General features: G+C 38.7%; 1 protein-coding gene across 3 annotated transcripts in view; it reads right to left on the minus strand.

The window, feature by feature from the left end:
* Positions 1–16,437, minus strand: part of scai (suppressor of cancer cell invasion) — a 99,863-nt gene extending 83,426 nt beyond the window's left edge. For 2 of the 3 annotated variants that reach the window (XM_078549881.1, XM_078549883.1), the window contains exons 1-3: positions 16,301–16,437; positions 1,955–2,050; positions 560–646 (exon numbers count right to left, since the gene is read on the minus strand). In XM_078549881.1, coding sequence (XP_078406007.1) covers positions 560–646; positions 1,955–2,050; positions 16,301–16,410 — 293 coding nt within the window. In that variant the 5' untranslated portion in view covers positions 16,411–16,437. Of the gene's footprint in view, positions 1–337; positions 499–559; positions 647–1,954; positions 2,051–16,300 lie in introns of those variants that run through there. The other variant, XM_078549882.1, reaches the window with a different exon arrangement.
* Positions 16,438–20,345: the final 3,908 nt, after the last annotated feature.

Consider the following 20,345-nt stretch of genomic DNA (forward strand, 5'->3'; position numbering starts at 1 on the left):
TTTCATCCACAAATGTCTGAAATGTTGATTGACTGCATAAAACTCAGTCAGTTGCATAAATCCGACAACAAAGAGGACATGGTGCTGTGTCAGGAAGAATCGGTGCTTTAAATAGAGGGAGCTGTTGGTGTAGTGATAATGTCACTGGACTTGTAATCCAGAGACCCAGGCTTATGCTCTGGGGACATGGGTTCAAATCCCACCACAGCAGCTGGTAGAATCAGTTAATTAAAAATAAATATGTGGAAATGAAAACTAGTCTCAGCAATGGTGACCAGGAAACTATCGACAATTGTTGCACTAATGCCCTTTAGGGAAGGGAATCTTCTGTCCTTACCTGATCTGGCCTACATGTGACTCCAGATCCACAGCAATATTGTTGACTCTTAACTGCTCTCTGAAATGGCCTACCAAGTTCATGGGCAATTAGGGATGGGCAACAAATGCTGGCTTTGTAAGCGATGCCCACATCCCATGAAAGAAAAAATAAAAACAAGTGATTTTTCAAAGTTGCCATGGTAATTAATTTGCTTTTGATCATTTCAAAAATCAAACTTACTAATAATGGTAATAGAGTTGTCCTATTTTTGAAGCAATTTCTCCAATCTGCCATCTCTTCAGACCATACCTATTGTCCAGAATTTGCCTAGGATGAAAGATGGACAAATAACAAAAAAATGCATACTGCACATACAACCATGCACGAGGCATGAGGCATACTGCATATATGAACTAAACTTTCAAAACAACTGTTAGAATTTCTCTTAACTTGATACTTGTATATTCAATAAACAGTGGTTTTATGGTGCCAATTAAATGCAACATGCAATCATTTTAAAGCCACGACTAATAATTGAATGTGAGGTAACAGGGAGCAAAATACAACCAATTTCTAATATATGCAAAATTGATCACATGGCAACATCTCGAACACAGTGAGATTGTAACATCACAAAGGCTCATATGTTTTTTCCACCCAACAGAATGAGGCCCTTATCCATTTCCTCCAGCAATTTGAGCATACAATTTACAGAAAAATTAGCTTTATCTGACCACTTCAAAACACAGTGCTTCACCTCCAGTTTCATCAAGGTAAGCAAGATTAATTGGGTTGTTGGAAGTATAATCTTCCTCTTTCCATACAGATATCATCAAGCAGTCTAAAACCAAGTTGGACTCAACATTATACTACATAAAATTTACAAGAGAGAAACAGGCCATTCAGTCCAACTTATCTATGCTCCACATGGACCTCCTCCCACTTTACTTCATCTATCCACATCAATACATCTTTCTATTGTTTTTCTCCCTCGTGTGGTTATCTATCTGCCTCTTCAATACATCTATGCTATTTGCCTGAACTACACCTCGTGGTAGCAAGTTCCACATTCTATTCACTCCTGCATAAAGTCAAGTTAAATATACACATACTCAGCAACACCTTCACACCAAAATCTGAGTAAAACTGTGATAGTAAGAACACTGTCAACCATGCTGCAATTAAATCTTTTCACCTGGTGGTTAGAATAGCATCGTCAAACATGAACAAACTGCAGCATGTTGGACAACTCTCATCAATACTGGAAATACATGCATTTCTGCATATGAATGCACTGTCAAACATATGCTATATAAGTTCCTACACACAAACTCCCCTCAATGCTTAAGTGAAATATAAACAGATTAAATGTAAATGTTCTACAAGAAGTTAACCTCACTCTTAATAGAAACTACTCATTGCGAAGAATGACGCCTACAATCTCAATTGTACATTGGTAGTAATTTCATCTAGCCTGGTACACTGTACGAGCGACACTTCCTGGAACTAAACCTGAAACCAAAGGACATCAGATGATTGGATCATCAACTATTTATCTATTTTCTTTATTCTGGAGTAACTTGCTGAAAACAAAATATTTGATCGAACAGTTTGTAAAGCAAAATTTCTCCCAACCTGTGCTGCTGTTGGAACTTCCAGAGCTTAGTGTAAACATCGAAAGTACGTCCAAAATATGACTGCCATTGTTTCTGTCCATACTGAGGTAAATCCCTGTAAGAGAATAATCTGTATTTATTTTAGAGCCATGAGCTAAATTTGTAAAAGCAAGCTAATAATCGTCTGTCAGTACAGAACTTAAGTATTGCTGAAAAAGAAACATTTTTTGTCAAAAGTTTTCGTCTTGCACTAATCAGGACAATTCACAAGAAAATACCAATGTCAGGAAATATATTTATACTGTATGAGAAGAGAGTGCTGATCGGTTAGCAAGTGGGCTCTGATTAGTAGAGGCTTTGCCACGGAGAGTGCACCAGTGGATAGTGACTGACTGTTAACTGCCAAGCATTGCTTCAAATTGAAACCAGAAAACTTGACTCTGATTGGTCAAGACATTGCCCTGGGGGATGAACCAGCGAATGGCTGTCACCTGTTTTGTTTAGCTGAAACAGGAGCAATGCGTGTATGCGTTTTGTCTGTCTGCAAAGGACAGGGCCCTGTGTATTAATATATGTAGCTTCCAGTACACAGAAATGCACCACACTGCAAACCCGACTGATAATCTTAAATTGGTTGTAATTCTTAACACACTGAGGATTATTTAGCAAATGTTGTCCAATCGCAGAATTACATCTAATGCTGGACACTGTGTTTTGAGTTTTGCAAACACGGGCTGATTGGGTATGGTCTGTGCCTTGCCTGGAAAGGAATACGATTTGCCAGTCTTTAGGACATACGGCCTACATACCTAGCATCACACTGGTGTCGAAATTCATATACCACATTACTCATGTGCGTGATGTGTAGAACATCTTTTTCGCTCGACGGCAGCATACAGTTAGTGGCGAATACCACGCGTGTTGCTACTGCATAGTAGCAGCATGAAACCACCAGCTTCACCTGTTGCTCAAATATTTGAGATACCTTGCCCTTCCAGGGTAATCCGAGGTAGACTGGGCACTTTTCAGGGCCAGAAGTGATGGCCTTGGGTCCATTCATGAGTTTGTGTGACATACAGCCCAAAATGATCTGGTCAGGGTAGCCCTATTTCAGCATCAAGCTTGCATGGTGAGCAAATGGCTCAGGCCCAATTTACAAGGTTGCCAATAAGGTCAATCTTATAGCACATAGAACTGTAAGAGTCCAAACGCATGTATTGACCAGTGAAGATAGGCTTGCGGAAGACGTGGTACAGAACCCCCTGGCAGTTTCTCAACTAGTACGTCAAGGAAAGAGAGTTAATTTGACTGCTGCACTTCAATGATGAATTTGAGCACAGGATGGAGCCCATTAAGACATGCACGTAAATTATTATATGCAGCTGTGGATTTAAATATAACAAACATATCATCCACACATCAGAAACATGAAAGGGGTAAGGGGTTGAATGTCAGTCCATCGAAGACATATTTCTCATGGAACCCAACAAAGATGTTTGCGAGAGCTGGACCTAGAAGGGATCCCATAGCAACACCAGCTATTTGGACATACATGGTGTAATTAAAGCAGAACTCAAAAACTGTTTGACAGTTAACTATCAGTCACCATCCACTGGTGCAGTCTCCATGGCAACACCTCTACCAATCAGAGTCCACTAGCCAACCAATCAGCACTCTCTTCTCATACATTTTAAATATGTTGTTTCCCCTGACATTGGTATTTTCTTGCGAATTGTCCTGATGAGTGCAAGGCGAAAAGCTTCCACAAAAAAAGTATTTTTTTCAGCAATACAAAAGCATGCCAGTGGGCCAGACTAAGAGGCAGAGGACAAGGGATGGGGGTTAGGTGGATAAAAGACAGCTAATAAAGTTGAAAGACAAAACATGGACTATATATTTATATTGTTAAACTTATAATTCAATAAATGTCGTTATTTCAATAATTTATTTGGAGCTATAATCCAAAAAACCCACACTGCCGACGTCAGAATTCTTTCAGCCTCATCACAGATCAATTCTAACAACTTGAATTTATATAGCATCTTTAGCATGGTTAAGCATCCCAAGGTGCTTCTTAGAGTGCTGTCAAGCAAAATTCAACACCGAACCACAGAAAAAGAGATTAGTGCAGATGACCAAAAGCGGGGGCAGAATCAGGTACTGAAACACTAGTAGGCAGTCGTGCTGACAGAGCGGATACATGGTAGTGAGTGTCTGGAATTCGCTGCCCAAGTTGGTGGTAGAGGCAGAAACTTTAAACTCTTTTAAAAAGTACCTGGATCTGCACCTAAAGTGCAGTAAGCTGCAGGGCTATGGGCCGGCATGGACAAGATGGGCCGAATGGCCTCCTTCTGTGCTGTAACTTTTCTATGGTTCTAAGCTCAGCCTGAGGTCAATAATTGCACATTGTTCCACAAGTCACTGTCACCTTCAATGCTTGTACAATTTATAAAGAAAGGGATGGAAGGATTCAAGGGAGTTGGACGTGTTTTCCCTGGAAAGGAAATGAAAAATACATTGGATTTTTTGGAGGATTTCAATTCTTTCCTTGGTAGATCTGTAGTTAATTCACTTCCCCATCAGCTGCAGCTAATGCATCGTTATCCTGGCCGTTCCAATCTTCACTTTCTTCTTTTAATTAAAATTGACTGTTTCCAGGTAGCAGGAGGATATTTCTCAGATTCTTAATGGTTCATTTGTTTTATCTAGCTCCATTACAACAAAAATCCATTCACAAGTCATGAGAGAGAAGAGACAGAAATATGACAGAGGAGAATGGTCCACCTGGCCCATCAGAGGTGGGTTAATAAAAACACTAAACGCAACGCTCATTAGTTGGAGATTTCACTGTAAGGTATGCTGAAAATGGGCTGTGTGAAGGAAATTGTTCAATACAGCCAGGCTTTCTTTGCCGCCTATAGCAGTTCTCCCCATCCCAGCTGCTGGCCTACTAATTTGTCTATGAGTTTCAGGGTTATCTTAGAAACCCTAACCCTCTCAAGGCCCATCTCCATAACAACATGAATCACATGGGTCTTGTACCCAGGTAGAAATGCTGATTAGCTATCCTTGAGACACAAACTCTCTTTTATCTTGAAAGTAAATGGACAGTTTAAAGAACAACTATTTACAACTTGACATTCTCAACACTTTTCTTGGACGCTGAAGACTCAGTCTATCCACTGTTAGCACACAGGGTGTTGCCATTGTCTCCAAGTGTAAATACCTTGTACTTCCTTCCCAATAAAACAATTTGGACCCCCTTTAATCTCTAACACAAAAACAAAAATACCTGGAAAAACTCAGCAGGTCTGGCAGTATCTGCAGAGAGGAGCACAGTTAACGTTTCGAGTCCGAATGACCCTTAAGGGTCGTTCTGTTGAAGGGTCATTCGGACTCGAAACGTTAACTGTGCTCCTCTCCGCAGATGCTGCCAGACCTGCTGAGCTTTTCCAGGTATTTTTGTTTTTGTTTTGGATTTCCAGCATCTGCAGTTTTTTGCTTTTACCCCTTTAATCTCTAATTGTGAAATCATCCAGGCTTGCCATCAGGCAGACTTCAGAATAGGTCACAAGACCCCTTTCATTTCATCTTAAAGACAGTCTCAAAACATAATCTTATAAATCTCATAATTATAACTTACCCTGCAAATTTCCCCATCTATATCTTTGCCACTCGTTGGTGACCTATAAAAGACACTCATTAGTGTAACAGCGTCTCTATTGTTTAACACCAACCAAAGATTCTGTCCTTGACCCCTCCATGACATGGTCTATCTCCAGCACTGCAATATTCCCTTTAATCAATTCCCCAACCCTCCACTTTTTCCTCGTTCCCCATCTTTCCTGAACACCCTCTATCCAGGAACATGTAGTAAATACTTAGCCTCTGCTTACAATCTTCTAAAAACAGGTAATAAGGATCACACGAGAGCTTGCTTCAATGATACTTTAATTTGTCCGCCCTATCTATGGAGACATGCAGGAGATCTAGGCAAAGGAATCTTACCATTTTGCACAGCATGGGTGTGTACAGCATAATGTACAACTTCAATATTTATCTTAGAGCTTGTATTCGACGCTCAAATGCAATGTTCAGAAATTTAAGTCTAAAGAGTCTATTTTCATTGCTATACAAATGAAAAAAGATAATTCCTCGTTAATTTTTTTAAACAAATATGACCAAAATAGGTGACTACAGAGTTTCACATCCAAATAGCTTTGTAAACAAAATGTTAAATGTCAGGTTATGAATGGAGATAAATAATCAATGATCTTCCTTCTCTCATTGTATTACCATTACCCAAAAAAGGCACCTTAATTGACTGACACTGAAAGTGATGCAGCTGACCTAGCTTCTTAATTTTTTTTTTACAGTTAAAGGGTTGCTTTTTTTGGTCTGTCACTGTATAGTTCTTGTGGGCATTATTACTGCCTGCAAAGATGGGAAATTAATGGGCCGTGGAATGAAATTAAATCCTGTCTGATGATAGCCCATCAGCTTAAATGACCTTGCATTTCACATCAGGCAAGGATGTCTTTATGATGAATTCACTGTATTACTCAGTCCTCTTCCAGCCATTTTTGTGTATTTCTATTTTGTCCCGTATCATTATACTGCAGAAACCAGACATGATCCACTCAATCCAGCTCATAGTCTTTTCAAAAACAAGCTACATTTTTGTTATGATTGACAACTCAATATTGTATCGCCATTTTCCTGCATTTGTTGACATTACTTAGATATGGCAGTTTATGATTATTCTGTAATGTTCAGTTGGAAATCCTTTTAATGGCTATTGTGGCAACTACATCCATTTAATACAAACTTGAATTGCTTCCGATAGCTTCAAATTTTGCTTATTTTTAGGAATTTACTTCAGCATTATCTCTTGCTCTCAAGTTAAGATACACACAAAAATTAGAGTGTTTTACGTTAAATACACCCAATGTACATTTGAGCTTTATTATAATTATTCAGGTGTACCAAAATTTAATTTGCACATTCTTAGGGCCAATTCTTAAAACAAATTCATATTTTTCAATATCTAGAATCCTTAAAATCGTATGTTGGAATAATTTCCATTCCACTGGTCTTAAGATCCCCATGTAGGCCAACAAGTCTAAAGAGCCAAATTTATTGAACAACTCCAACGAAAAAACAATGGACAAGATTTCACTTTTTATAACTTATACTTTAACAATCAAACCAAAATCAACATAAACTAAACATGAATTAACTGACAAATCACTGTCAATACATATTATAAATTACACAGCAGATAGAAGAAAGATAGATCTCAAGTATTTAGTGGGCAGTCACTCAGCATACAATACACTAATTTCAGCCACAAAATTTCTTCAAAGATCTGAACTGCCAGCTCTTTTTCTTTAAACATTTAACTACCAATTCTCCTTTTACAGCAGCTCCCAGTCAACCCGGGTTCCATCAGTAGTCTTCACCAAAATGACAGTCTTGATGACGTGGATCCACCAATATCTCCTTTATCCGAACCCTCAGTGACAACCCTGTGCATTCTTTGGCCCAGTCTGGTCAATCAATAAAAGCAATAGTTGCAATCACTTTGTATTCATTCCTGGATATAGCCTTCATTTTCACCTTTCTTAAACTGTGCCATCGCTGTCTTCTTCCCAGCCTGATCACATGATCAGAGGGCCCGTGTTCATGTCGCACCCCAGGTCACAGGATCACGGGCTTCCAAGCCCCCTCAGAGGCTGGACCAACACAGGAAACTAAAAGTACGGAAAACATACTCCCCCTCCAACACAATGAACAGCAGCCCCACTGTTGCAAGATCACTCCTACAACAATTCGTCAGACATAGGCTGCCCCTCCACCCGAAATGCCGCTGGAGATCCACAGCACAGGTGCTAGGCCTGCACATGCACCCCCCCTGCTGCCTCCAGCCAACCATCTTGTGTCAACTTTGGACACTGTCACAGCTGACATTTCAACTTCTATCAAAATAACATCCCAAAACTTCTGTTTATTTTTACAAAGGAAATAATATGACATTCAAATTCAAGAACAATGTAAGTGAAATGTAGCCAAAGATGAAAATTGTTTTTCTTTTAAGGTTCTAAATCTGACTAAAACTCCACTGGCTCACAGTTTGAGAATGAGAGAGGTGCAGGGAGATCCAATAGATCATTCAAAGTTCGAATTTCATTCCCTCATGTAACAATGACAAAAACTAGTCAGAAATTCTTGGCTTCATTTTTAACCTTTGATGATTTGACTATGTTAAACAATTAGTCAGCAATTTATCTATCAATGCTGCCTGTCTACTCAATAGAAAAGGAAGAAATGTAATCCTCAACTCGATTTACTACCACAACATTTGCAGGATGCTCATCTTTAAAGTTAAAGCTATTGTATTGATTTATCATGAAAATGTTACAAGAAAAAAGGCATTACACACAAAAGGTCGCTTAAATTTCTTCAGGGTTGTGATCTGTAAACTATATAGCTTTATATTACTCACAACAACTTGTATTTATATAGCTCCTTTAATGTAATAAAATGTCCCAAGGTACTTCACAGGAGCATTGTAAAATAAAATATGACATCAAGCCAGAGAAAGAGATATTAATTGAAATGATCAAAAACTTGGTCAACGGGGTAGATTTTAAGGAGGAATGCAAGGTGGAGAGGCAGAGAGGTTTAAGGAGGACATTCCAGAGCTTAGAGCCTAGGAAACTGAAAGTACAGCCACCAATGGTGGACTGATTAAAATCAGGGATCCTCAAGGAGGCCAGATTTAGAGGGCCACTGATATCTTGGAGAAATAGGCAAGAAATTTTGATTGCGTACACTATTAAACTACACCCAATTAAAGAAATATATTATTCAGTCTTATTCAGATATCACTGGGAATTTGACTACATTAAGTCAATCTGAACTGTAGTCAGCCTATCATTTTCAAAGGACAAATATGTAAATTTCATTTTCTTAAAATCTAAGTGCAAGTGGTAAATAAGTTGACAAGTAGCAGTTCGAGCTTCATTTCACATATGCATACATTTACTAAAACATTTTACACTTCTCTCTAGAATTTCAGCCCTTCTATAAATATTAGAAATGTTTGTTGTTTTATCGAACACCATGTCACCAGTTATTTTACACCCTACATAATACTTACATTATACTGGGATCATAGCAGCACAGCACCTGTGCAATGCAATGCTAGGTCTTTGAACACACATTTGTAGTTTTTTGTTTTTAACACATTTGTATCTACCAATTGCAAGCACTAATGGACATAATAAAGAACAGAGGCAAACACAGCAATTAAGGAGACAAAAGTAAATAAGGTCCGTCAACCTTAGTAACTTCCTGATAAATTACAACCAGTCAGAACAGCATTGGCAGTGTCTGTAACACCAGCACTTGAGCACCTTGGGGTTGCAGGAGAAGCAACTGGCCATAATTTATTCTGGCTAAGACATGTAACTGCAATTTCCATTAGTTAGACTTGTCAGTTTGGGTTTTAAAAGCTTGTGTGGCAAGTTGCTCAAAGTGCAAGCTGATAATGTTGCAGTGAGGGAAACTGGACATCTGGGACCTGGGTGAACAGGGAAAGCAACCATATATCTCCTTAATGAAATCAGATTGAAGGACTGTGAAATTAGCTGTGCAAGACTGGAGAAAGAACTATAAATTAGAGTGGGTGAATTCAGTGCCAAATCAGGTACAGAAACAAATTGAGAGAGAGAAGACAATTGGACCAGGACAGCGAGAGAAAAAGGAAAAAACAGTGCATTTTGTTTCAAATCCACATTTTTTAAGTCTCCAATAATTGTAGCCTGAAGCAATGAGATTCCACAGTTGTATTGTTAATTTTCAGTGTCAGGATGGCTGATGGGAATAATTAACACTTTCCATATTATTAAAACATAAATTTTAAAATAAACAAGGCTTAAACCTTCTGTGGGGAGTTAGTTTGTATCTAGCAGGCAAACATAATTTCATGTCCTACAATGCATTTCACTGGTGAGCCAGACAGCTAGGTATCACAGTATCTTTACAGTGCAAACGGTGGCCATTCAACCCATCAAATCTGCACTGGCTCTCTCAAAGAGCATTCCACCTGTTCCACTCCCCTGCCTTATCCCAGTAACCTTGCATATTCTCTCTTCTCGGGTAGCAATCCAATTCCCTTTTGAATACCTCAATCGAACCAGCATCCACCACTCTTTCAGGAAGTTTGCTCTAGGCTCCAGCCACCCTCTGGGTGAAAAATATTTTCCTCAAATCACGTTTATTCCTTTTGCCAATTATTTTGAATCTGTGCCCTCTAGTTCTTGATGCTCTCTTGAATGGGAACAGTTTCTCACTATTGACCCTGTCCATACCCCTCAGGATCTTGAATACCTCTATCAAGTCTCCTCTCAGCCTTCTTTTCTCCATTCATTTTGCCATTCTTGCAAAACAGCAGAGCTGCACAATTTAGACAGCAAGTTTTAGATATTGTAGTTTAACAGTGCATCTGCCCCTTGTCTGAAGTGCTGTACTAAGTTGTAAGTTAGGAGCTGTTGTTTCCAATTTTTTCCCCCATCCCACCACCCTCAATGGCCCCTCACATTCCTCCCAAAACCTATTCCTCTAATCCTTTTCAATTCAGAAACTCACCCAATTTTCTTTGCAGTACAATGAAGTCAGCACATACTGTACTCGTTCACAATCTCAAGTCAACGTCTAAGCATAACTACTGATGTACGGAGTGTCCTATCTTCAACCAATAAGCAGCAGCTGGTTTCCAACTCTACATCTGGCACCCTAAATTAACTTGCTTCATTGCCCAATGCAAAAGTGAGTTTATTTACCTAAGATTTGGCCATTTTATAAAATGTGGTTCCGTTGGAGACCATTTTCAATAAAAACTAAAGAATGCCATAGTGTACTGAACTTGTACCATAATATTAAAGTGTTTCAAGATGCCAGTTTAGGCCCATAACTCCCCACTCTAGGAATTTCTGATCTCAGCTATAGTCACTCAGCTTTACCATATTGCATGATATACTACACTAAGAACATGAATCTGGAAGCAGGTCTCCTATTTTTTTTTTTATTCATTCATGGGTGTAGGCATCACTGGCTAGGTCAGCATTTATTGCCCATCCCCAACTGCCCTTGTTCAGAGGGCATTTAAGAGTCAACCACATTGCTGTGGGTCTGGAGCCACACGTAGGCCATACCAGGTAAGGATGGCAGATTTCCTTCCCTAAAGGACATTAGTGAACCAGATGGGTTTTTACAACAATCGACAAAGCTTTCATGGTCATCATTAGACTTTTAATTCCAGATTTTTATTTAATCCCAATTCCACTATCTGCTGTGGAGGGAATTGAACCTGGGTCCCCAGAGCATTACCCTGGGTCTACATCACCTCCCCTAACTGAGTTCTGTTGCTGGCATGAAGGAGCATCACAATGGGTAAAGAAAAACAATGGAAGGTGCACCCTTCCACTTCTGGCTTGTGGCAAGTTTTAGCAATTGACACACTAGAGCTCAAAGCAATCACCATTAAGGTTAAGAGTTAGATAGTTCCCACTACTTAAAACAGTTGCCTGTCTGAGACGACAGCATTAGGACGCAAATTTAAATTAATCATAAAAGGACTTATAAGGTTAGGATGAAAAAATTTCATGCAGAGGTGTTTATTATATGGATCCCTTTGTCACCAACTTTTGAAACAGTCCAGAAATTACTTTAAAAGGGATTAGATAGTTGCTTGAAAAAAAGAAATATTAAAAGGGTACAACAGAAGGATTAGAGAAAAATACTAGCATGGTTTGGTAGGCCAAATGGCCCATTTCTGCATTGTAACATTCTATGGCTCAATACACAGATCATGCCCTAACAAGAAAAAAGGCCTCAAGATCCATAACTCTAGAGATAGAAAAGTTTTGTAAGCTTTGACTACCTCAGCCTCGCTAAATTGCACTGCTGTCACAAGAACATTGCAAATCTGGAGGAAGTAAATGCAGGCCATACAAAGTGTTAAGCTTGGAACTGTAACACAAGGAAGATTTCTTGTTGCAGGATTATGGTCAGAGTGATGCTGGCTGGCTATTTTATAATCCTAACCTAATGCAATATTTAATTTCTATGCTGAAACAAACCATTTATAAACCAAAGGGTGGCAATGTAATTTGGAAAATTTTATCTAATGAGAACTTTACCAATATCCTCAGTTATGGAGCTTAAAAGGTTGATGGTCCAGATCTTCCGGTCTCCGGATCATCTAATTCCCCTGCTCCCTGGGACCCTTCAAAAAAATATCCAACTCTGAGTTAGAGTCAGAGGCTTCAGGCCATTCCGATTTACTTACTGGATAGTTACCCAGGCAATGTTAAAAAGAAAAATCCTAGTCTAATTCCTGGGTAACAATCTGACCTGATTACCCCACCCACCACCTGCCACCTTACTCACTTAAACATTCACCAATTCACTCATACCCACATTAACTAACACATTGAAAAGCTTTGGGACATTTAAACAGCTTTTCAGTGTGTTAGCGGACACTTACCAGATTAGAGCAGCTACTGCTGTAAAGAAGGGGCATGGCTCATCTTCCCCTGACGATCCAGCACCACTAGGAAGCAGTTCCATTGAAGGGACGCTTGGCGTTTCTGAAGAAGCTAGGATTGGAGGGCCTGGGCAGAAATGTGGAGCTCCGTCATGGCACAGAACAATAGGAGCGGAGCAGCAATCCGATGGTGATTGCTGTTCCTCCTCAGAAGGTTCAGGCCGATGATTCATATTTTCCAGAACTTTGGATATACTTGCAGACTATAGTTTATCTCAACTTCACACAGCTGAAATACGCAAGGTACAGCTGACTGCAATAAGTTTAATATATTCATCAGTAGCTTATTTCAGTTGTGATTCTTAAAGATCTGTTCAGCCTGAAACATTTTTGTAAGGCTTTATATTGTTCAGCAGTCACCGTGGGTTACAGTTCACGCTTTATTTGTCAAAAACACACGGTGAATGCCATAATAAGATATAGGTAGACAGTATGAGGTTAAAGGGCACAGCAGTCATCTATATTTTAGATCAAAAGAGGCCAAAGGGAATTTTTCTTCACTTCTTTTGCTCTCATATACTGCAGTTATCTTTATCCCAGCTGACCTGACATTTGGCTTTCAAGATGAATTACCAGGGATTCTGTACAGTAGCATGACCTCAACAATTAGTGTATCACTTTTAGTTATATTTCATAATCTTCACTCATAACATGAACCAAACTGGATCTTTCAGCTGGCTGGCTGAAAATAATCAACTATAACAACTAACATTCATATGATCCATTTAATGTAGAAAAATAGCCCACGGTCCTTTACAGAACCATAAGTCACAGAAGGAAAAATTAGGAATGACCTAAAGCTTGGTCATAGAGGTGGATTTTAAAACAGGTCTGTGAGAAGAAGGAGAAGCAGGGAGGGAGTTCAAAAGCATGAAGCCAAGGCTGAAAAGGCATAGGCTGCCAAAGTATAAAAGGAACAGGATATACAAGCAGCCTCAGAAAACCAAGATTGAGGTTGGAGTGCTACAGAAATAGGGAGATACAGAAAGGTTTGAGGATAAGAATTTTAAATTTGTGGTATTGGGTCAGCAAGGCCAATGTGTATCAACAAGGACACGAGTAATAGGAAAGCAGGACGTGAGGTACAGTGCAGAGTTTAGGATGGTCTCAAGTTTATGAAGGTTAGTGGATTAGAGTAATTAAATCTGGGCAGGAACAGATTTGGATGAGGGTTTCAGTGGAAAGGGGAATGAGGTAGAGGTGAAGGCAGGCAGTTACAGAAATTGGAGTAGACAGTCTTTAGAATGTATAGGATATGGAGTTGGAAACAGGGCACCAAAGTTTCAAGCAACCTAGTTGAGTCTAAGTCTGTGGCCAGGGAGGGGGATAGAACTAAAAAAGAGAATGGACAATGGCCTGAAAACGACAACTTTGTTCTTTCTATTCTCACTGTGGCTGGAAGAAATAGCAGCCCATTAAAGATTGGACGTCGGACAAGGTGGAGGGTCAAGAAAAGTGGTGAAGGGAGGGAGCTGGGTGTCAGAGTATACAAGGAAGCTAATCCAATACCTCAAGATGTTGTTGCCAAGTGATATGTTAAATGAGGAAAAGGAGAGGGTTCAAGAATGGATCCTAAAAGAAATGACAAGGTGTCAGTGCAGGGACAGGGACAGAAGCCATTGCTAGAGATTCTCTGGTCACAGGAAATGGAAGAAAGGACAGTCCTGCCAAGCTGGACAATACAGGAGAGCAGTTGGAAAAGCTGGTGCATGCCAAAGGTGGTAGGGAGATGAAGGCAAAAAAAAAAGTATAATTTATCACAATCACAAAGAATGTCGATCATGATTTTGGTTAGGACTATTTTAGTACAATGGGAGGTGCAAAATCTGATTAGGTGTTAATTAGGAAATTTGGAAAGAGAGAGGGGGTAGTGCCAAAGAGCAATAGATGAAAGGGAGATTAGAAATGTGGCAGCAGTTGGTGATGAGTTAAGGGTGTTTGTTTTAAGAAAGGATGATCACAACAGACCCGAGACAGGAGTATACTGCCTGAGGAGAGAGAATTATTTACACCATGGCCCAGCATGTAGACCAGGAAGGGAAGCTGGATTAGCAGTTTAGCAAAAATGGGGTCAAGGAAACAGGAATGGATAGCATGCAGGAAACGATAGAGAAACTAGACAGAGTGTAAGCAGATAAGTACACAGTGTACTAAAATGCTCAGAGACATGCTTGCAGCAAAACATGGACCACTCTTTCCTTCCCATCGCCAGTTGGCATGTTCCACTATTTTCAGTAGCTCTTTCACACTGACCAAATATCATTGACTAACATTTGTTGACAGTCAAAACATAAATGGAGGAAACTCTGCTGTAACAATGACGCTGGAAACCCATCTCCTGTAAATATTACAAATTTCCATTGAATAAAATGATTCCTTATGCTATCACTAAGCATCTGGAGTTAGTTCCACACACCTGCATGCATTTAAAACTATATTAGTGTTTTTCATGTCAGCTTTAAACATATCTTATGAAGAACATTCCCACATGATGATCAATATAATTGGGGACAGTAGCAGAGGTTATTAGAGCACGATTCCCTCTGAATTCTGGTTACCAAAAAGAAACAACCAGCATTCCATCCAAAAAGGAGATTGTAGCAAAGTGACACTTGTGCCATTTGAACCCACAACAACTGCATTTCATACATTTCAAATTCAATATCAGTTGAATAATTTTGTATGCAGGTTGAGTCAACTTTAATCTGTTTGCGGATCTTTCAGGGCACAGTAATATTGAAGCTGTTAGATAGGAGAGCATAGGGATGGGAGTCAGGCAGCCCTAAGCCATGAACATTTAGCTTTTTGATTGCCATATTACAATGTACATCATGAGTTTAGTTCTTTATTAAGGCTTTGTGCACAGTAAGTTCTTCTACGGCTGCAAAACAAATATTTTCTTTAAAATAAAAAAAATCTAAATCATTTTTACAAGAAGGTAATTCACAACTATTTGCATCCATTGTTTTTTGGAGTATCAATTTTAGACAACTTGAAACTATAATCGCTCCTTTCCTGTAAAAAGCTATCCATAACAACATTTTCTTTCTTCAGAGTATATCAAGCTTTTTGCATATTTAGATATCAGTGAACACAATTAGTGCAGCACCAATTGCTGTCATCACCATCACCAGTAGTTATACTCCTGATTTACAGCCTCTATGAAGCAGTTGCAGTTTTATGCTTTTGTGCTTCAACATTCATTTGGCATCTCACATGCCATCCCCACATAATTAGGCCTCATGCTGCACCTTTCAGAATATATCACAATTTCCAATAACCAATGAGCATATACATTCCACTGAATCACAACATATTATTTCTTAAATAAAATTGTTTAATATATTTTTCTTTTGAAAGATACTAAAACCAGGCCATTGAATTCACCCTGACTCTCCAGTCTTCAAGACAACAGTTTTTTCAAATAGCATTTCAACCAGGCATCTCTTTTAGGAATTATTTGATAAGGAAAAACAAATCACCAGCTGGCAGAAGTTATGTATTAAAGGCCACAAGAGGAAAACCATTTGACCTTTTTGAAGCATAATAGCTAGAGAAAAATATCTAACATTCAGACACATTAGTGGAACATGAACACAGTATACACAATGAAAAAGTTTCACCAGGAAAATTGTTAAGGGAAATATTAATTAAAATGATCCTTTCTTATAGAAAAAAGTGATAGATGCAAAGGTAAAGTCATTATGCAATTCTCTCTAAATAAGGCGAATCCAATTGATCTAAAGCACTGACCTTAAACCATTGAAGAGCTGTTTGGATTTATCTAGTAAGTAGCAAAAATCAGTAACTGTCTTCCTCTCTCCCAAAGGGATATCATCATCAGTTCCTCCACCTGCTGTCATGGCTCCTTCCAGATTCAATACTGAAAACTAACAATAAACTTTATATTAGTAAAGTGAACTGCAAGAACTGCCTTACATATTTTGGATATTTACATTACGGTATAAAAATCAGCACCTCACCTAATCCCACAAAGAGTAAAATGTATCACAGTCATTCCATCCATGTGATTGGTAACAAGGAACATACATTGTCTAGATTACTGAAAGAAATTGAGACATTGCCTGTGAGACAAACTGATCAGTTATGGCACAGTGAAGGGACAGACAGTTTCAAGCTACTTGCACTGATTTTATCTCTAATTTTGTCTGCATAATACTGTATTTCAAAAGCAATTTATTACATTTAGTTCTGTGAAATCTCATGTAACCATGCTAAATGGCTTATTATTTAAGCATAGGGGCCTCAATTGTGTAACTTGCTTGCATTGCATCCATTTTATTCAAGCATATTGGGTAATGCAGCTATTAAGCCAACAAAACGCTCAGCAAGCTTATCCACTGGAGGTAACTGCAAAAGATTAAGTAACCAAAGAAGCAGACTAGCAGGATATCCCAGTTTTGATTCTTGGTCTATGTTGAGATGGCTGATTTTTCCTGGGGCAGCCATAGGTATACTGCAATTAGGTACAATACCCATAGCTAGGGCGACAAAGGAGAAAAATAAAATCATTTAGTGTCATTGTGCAGCTACTTTTGCTGGAGCTGCTACATGCATGTGTGTGAGGAAGAATCCGTCTCAATTGAGATAATAGCCTTTATCATCAAATGGTCTACTAACACCCATCATGAAGGTTAACAAGTGAATGATAGTCACTTAAGCAAAGCATTGGTGCCCATGGGACCATCCTCCAGTAAAGATTCAACATCTTCAATAGAAATGGAGAAGCCATAATGCATCAGAGGTTTTAACTTTCAAAAAAAAGATGACTTTGGGGCAACATACCAGTAATTTCACAACACATTCAGGCAACTTGAAAAATGAAATTGTTGTTTGAAATAGCACTGTCAAATTCTATCACAATCAAAGACACAACCTCCCTACCAATGAATAAATCACCCATAAACCACCAACAAAAATGACTCCTTACAATACAATAACAACAGAAAGCACAAGATTCAGAGATGTCGTGCATGATAACAAAAGGGTCATCATTTCCATGCAATGACCATGTATGAAAACATACTTATTAATACAAATGCTCATAGTAGTATAAGGACAATTTTAAACTAGAAAACAAGCCAAGAACTTACTGGTTAGGTCATTTACACAACAAGTAGACTAAACCAAAAAAAACATACATCACAATGCTCATCCTGTTATGGAATTCTCTCCAAGAGTTTGCAACCACGATCAAGTTAATTTTCTAAACATTTGATACATTAAGCCTAATTCAGAAAACAAAGTATAACAGAACAGAATTAACCTTCACTCCCCTACAAAAATTGTTTAAAATTAGAAGTAACATTGAAACCTATATTTAAATGTAACACCTTTCACAACTATCCCAAATCACTTTACAGCCAATAAAATATTTCTGAAGTGTGATGACTATTATAATGTAGGAAGTGCATCAGCTAATTTTACACAAGGCAAGGTCCTACAAACAAGATACATGGCCAGAAATTCAATATATAAAAGTGACATTGAATGAGGGATAAATATTCATCAGAGTATTGGCAGAACCTCTCTATCCCCCTTTCTGAATAGTGATATTCTTTTACAGAATGGGCAGATGAGGTCTCAGTTTAATGAAAGACAGTCATCTGAATGACAGCACAGCCAAGAGTCAGCACAGCACTATGTGCTGAAGTTTCTGCAGTGGGGTTTGAATCGATAGTGCTGTCACCAAGCCAAGGCTGACATGTTAATTAATATTTAAACGCAAGTTTAAATAAGTTACAATATGATAAAAATTTAAAAATCAAGAATTTTACATGGTAACAAAATCATTGGTGTCCAAGAGGCATATTAAAAGAAACTATGCAAACAATAAAATTTCAGTTCAACTGTAGATTGGACTCCACACATGTGACATCCAAGGTTGTGTTCTTTGAAGAGGTAACAAATGTACAAAAGATTTGCTGGAGCTGTGTGAAATTAGACTAGTTTCAGCATTCTGACTTCCTCATTGTGACTGATGTAGTCATGAAGAGCCATGTTCTCAGAGTAAGCTGAAGCACACAGTTAAAGGATCTCACTTTATTGAGCACCAGCCTTTGAGAGGATCTCAAAATTCTTACACAACATTTGAAAGGCAAAGACCTATAACTTACTCAAACACTGCAGACACAAGGCATTGAGTAAGTGAAGGTGGCCAATGATATTTTCCATGGGTCTGCAGCTCCTGCAAGTGCTTTGTAAAATTTATTTTGCCACAGTCCATATACAATTAAGAACCATGTTCGTAGCACACAATAGAAATAGAAAGCCTATCCTCTCTATATGCAAAATGATCAACCACAGCTAAGATTAAAGATCCATCAGATTAGTCAAACACAACTCAAACCTACCCAAATGAGCAAGGCTGTCAGGACAATGAATGGTGCTTTATACTTTCTCCTGGGATGTGATACTGGCAAGATTACAGTCCGTCCATCCTTAGTTGACAAGTAGCAATTATTTTTCTCTTTTATAATTACAACTCAGAAGCTTGCTAGAACACTTGAGGGCATTAGAAATCAGCAAGTGTGGAATGGGAGGCACGAATAAGCCAGACCTGACATGGATGAAAGTTCCTTTCAAGCAAGGACAGTAGTATACTAGCTGGAATTTCAATGTAATCTGGCAGTTTCCAGCTATTTTCTTCTAGTGCCAGCCCACAAGAACAAAATTAAAGCCAACAGTTGAAGCAGTTCAATAAAGAACCAGAAATATAATACTTAGCTTGTGCAAGCATTAAGCAAAAGGCACATTTAAAGCATCATGCAGTTTTGGTCTTTTCATATGGTTGGTGATATCAGGGCCATGGGAGTAGGTTCACAAGAAGGCAATACAAATGATACACTTAGGGATTTTAGAAACCAGGATAGGGTCAAGAAAGTAAGACTTTCCCCCCCCTATTCAGGAAACGTAGACCTTCAGGTGATACAATTTATTTTATAAAAGAAACTTTCCCTGGGTTGATCGATGAACCAGAAAGTGTAAACACAAAATGAAACAAAGTTAGGTTATATGCCAAGAAGTATTTTCTGTCACAGATGCATTGACCTCTGGATTAATTACCAAATGAGTGATAAGCATTGATTCACTGTAGTCTTTTAGAAGAAAAGGCAGCTGAAAGGGTTCCTGATAGTCAAGGACATTTCTATTCTTAGAAGGTAGGGAGAGGGATAGCTGGAATTCTTGACATGGATTACTTCAAGTTAACCAGAACTTGCTCAATAGCCTTACAAGTGGCACTTCCCCGTCATTTCCCAAATTGGCCCAAGATATTTTTCAGCACAGCAAAGGGAGGTTGAAGAGGAGGATGTCTGGGTTGATGGTGTAGCTCGTCAAGATTAGACTAGCTTTGATGGGCCATTTGCTCTCCTGTCCAAAGTGTCACACCAGTTATTCTTTATTTGTCAGTATATCCCTATGCAATGTCTAATTGGCAGTCCTCAAACCAAATATTTTCCACAGGTAAGCTGAATTTTACACTGAATTGGCTCCAAATTCAAACCTGTCCCTCACCTAGACATAAACAAAAGATTTAACTCATTGATTTATCTAATTACAACATAACAGCTATTCCAGGTTTACTATGCACAGCTTCAAAACATCAAACGATAAAAAGGAATCCCTATTTTTTTCCAAAATGATATCATCCCATTTAAGAAATCGTTGAAATATGCAATTATACGAAAATGCGATTTTATCAGGTCATTAGCGAAAACAAGCATTCTTCTATCTATTATTAAATAAACTGGGCTATTTGGGAAAGGGAGGCACCAAG

Source organism: Cetorhinus maximus, chromosome 10 (genome assembly GCF_964194155.1).
Source record: "Cetorhinus maximus chromosome 10, sCetMax3.hap1.1, whole genome shotgun sequence".
NCBI lineage: Eukaryota > Metazoa > Chordata > Chondrichthyes > Lamniformes > Cetorhinidae > Cetorhinus > Cetorhinus maximus.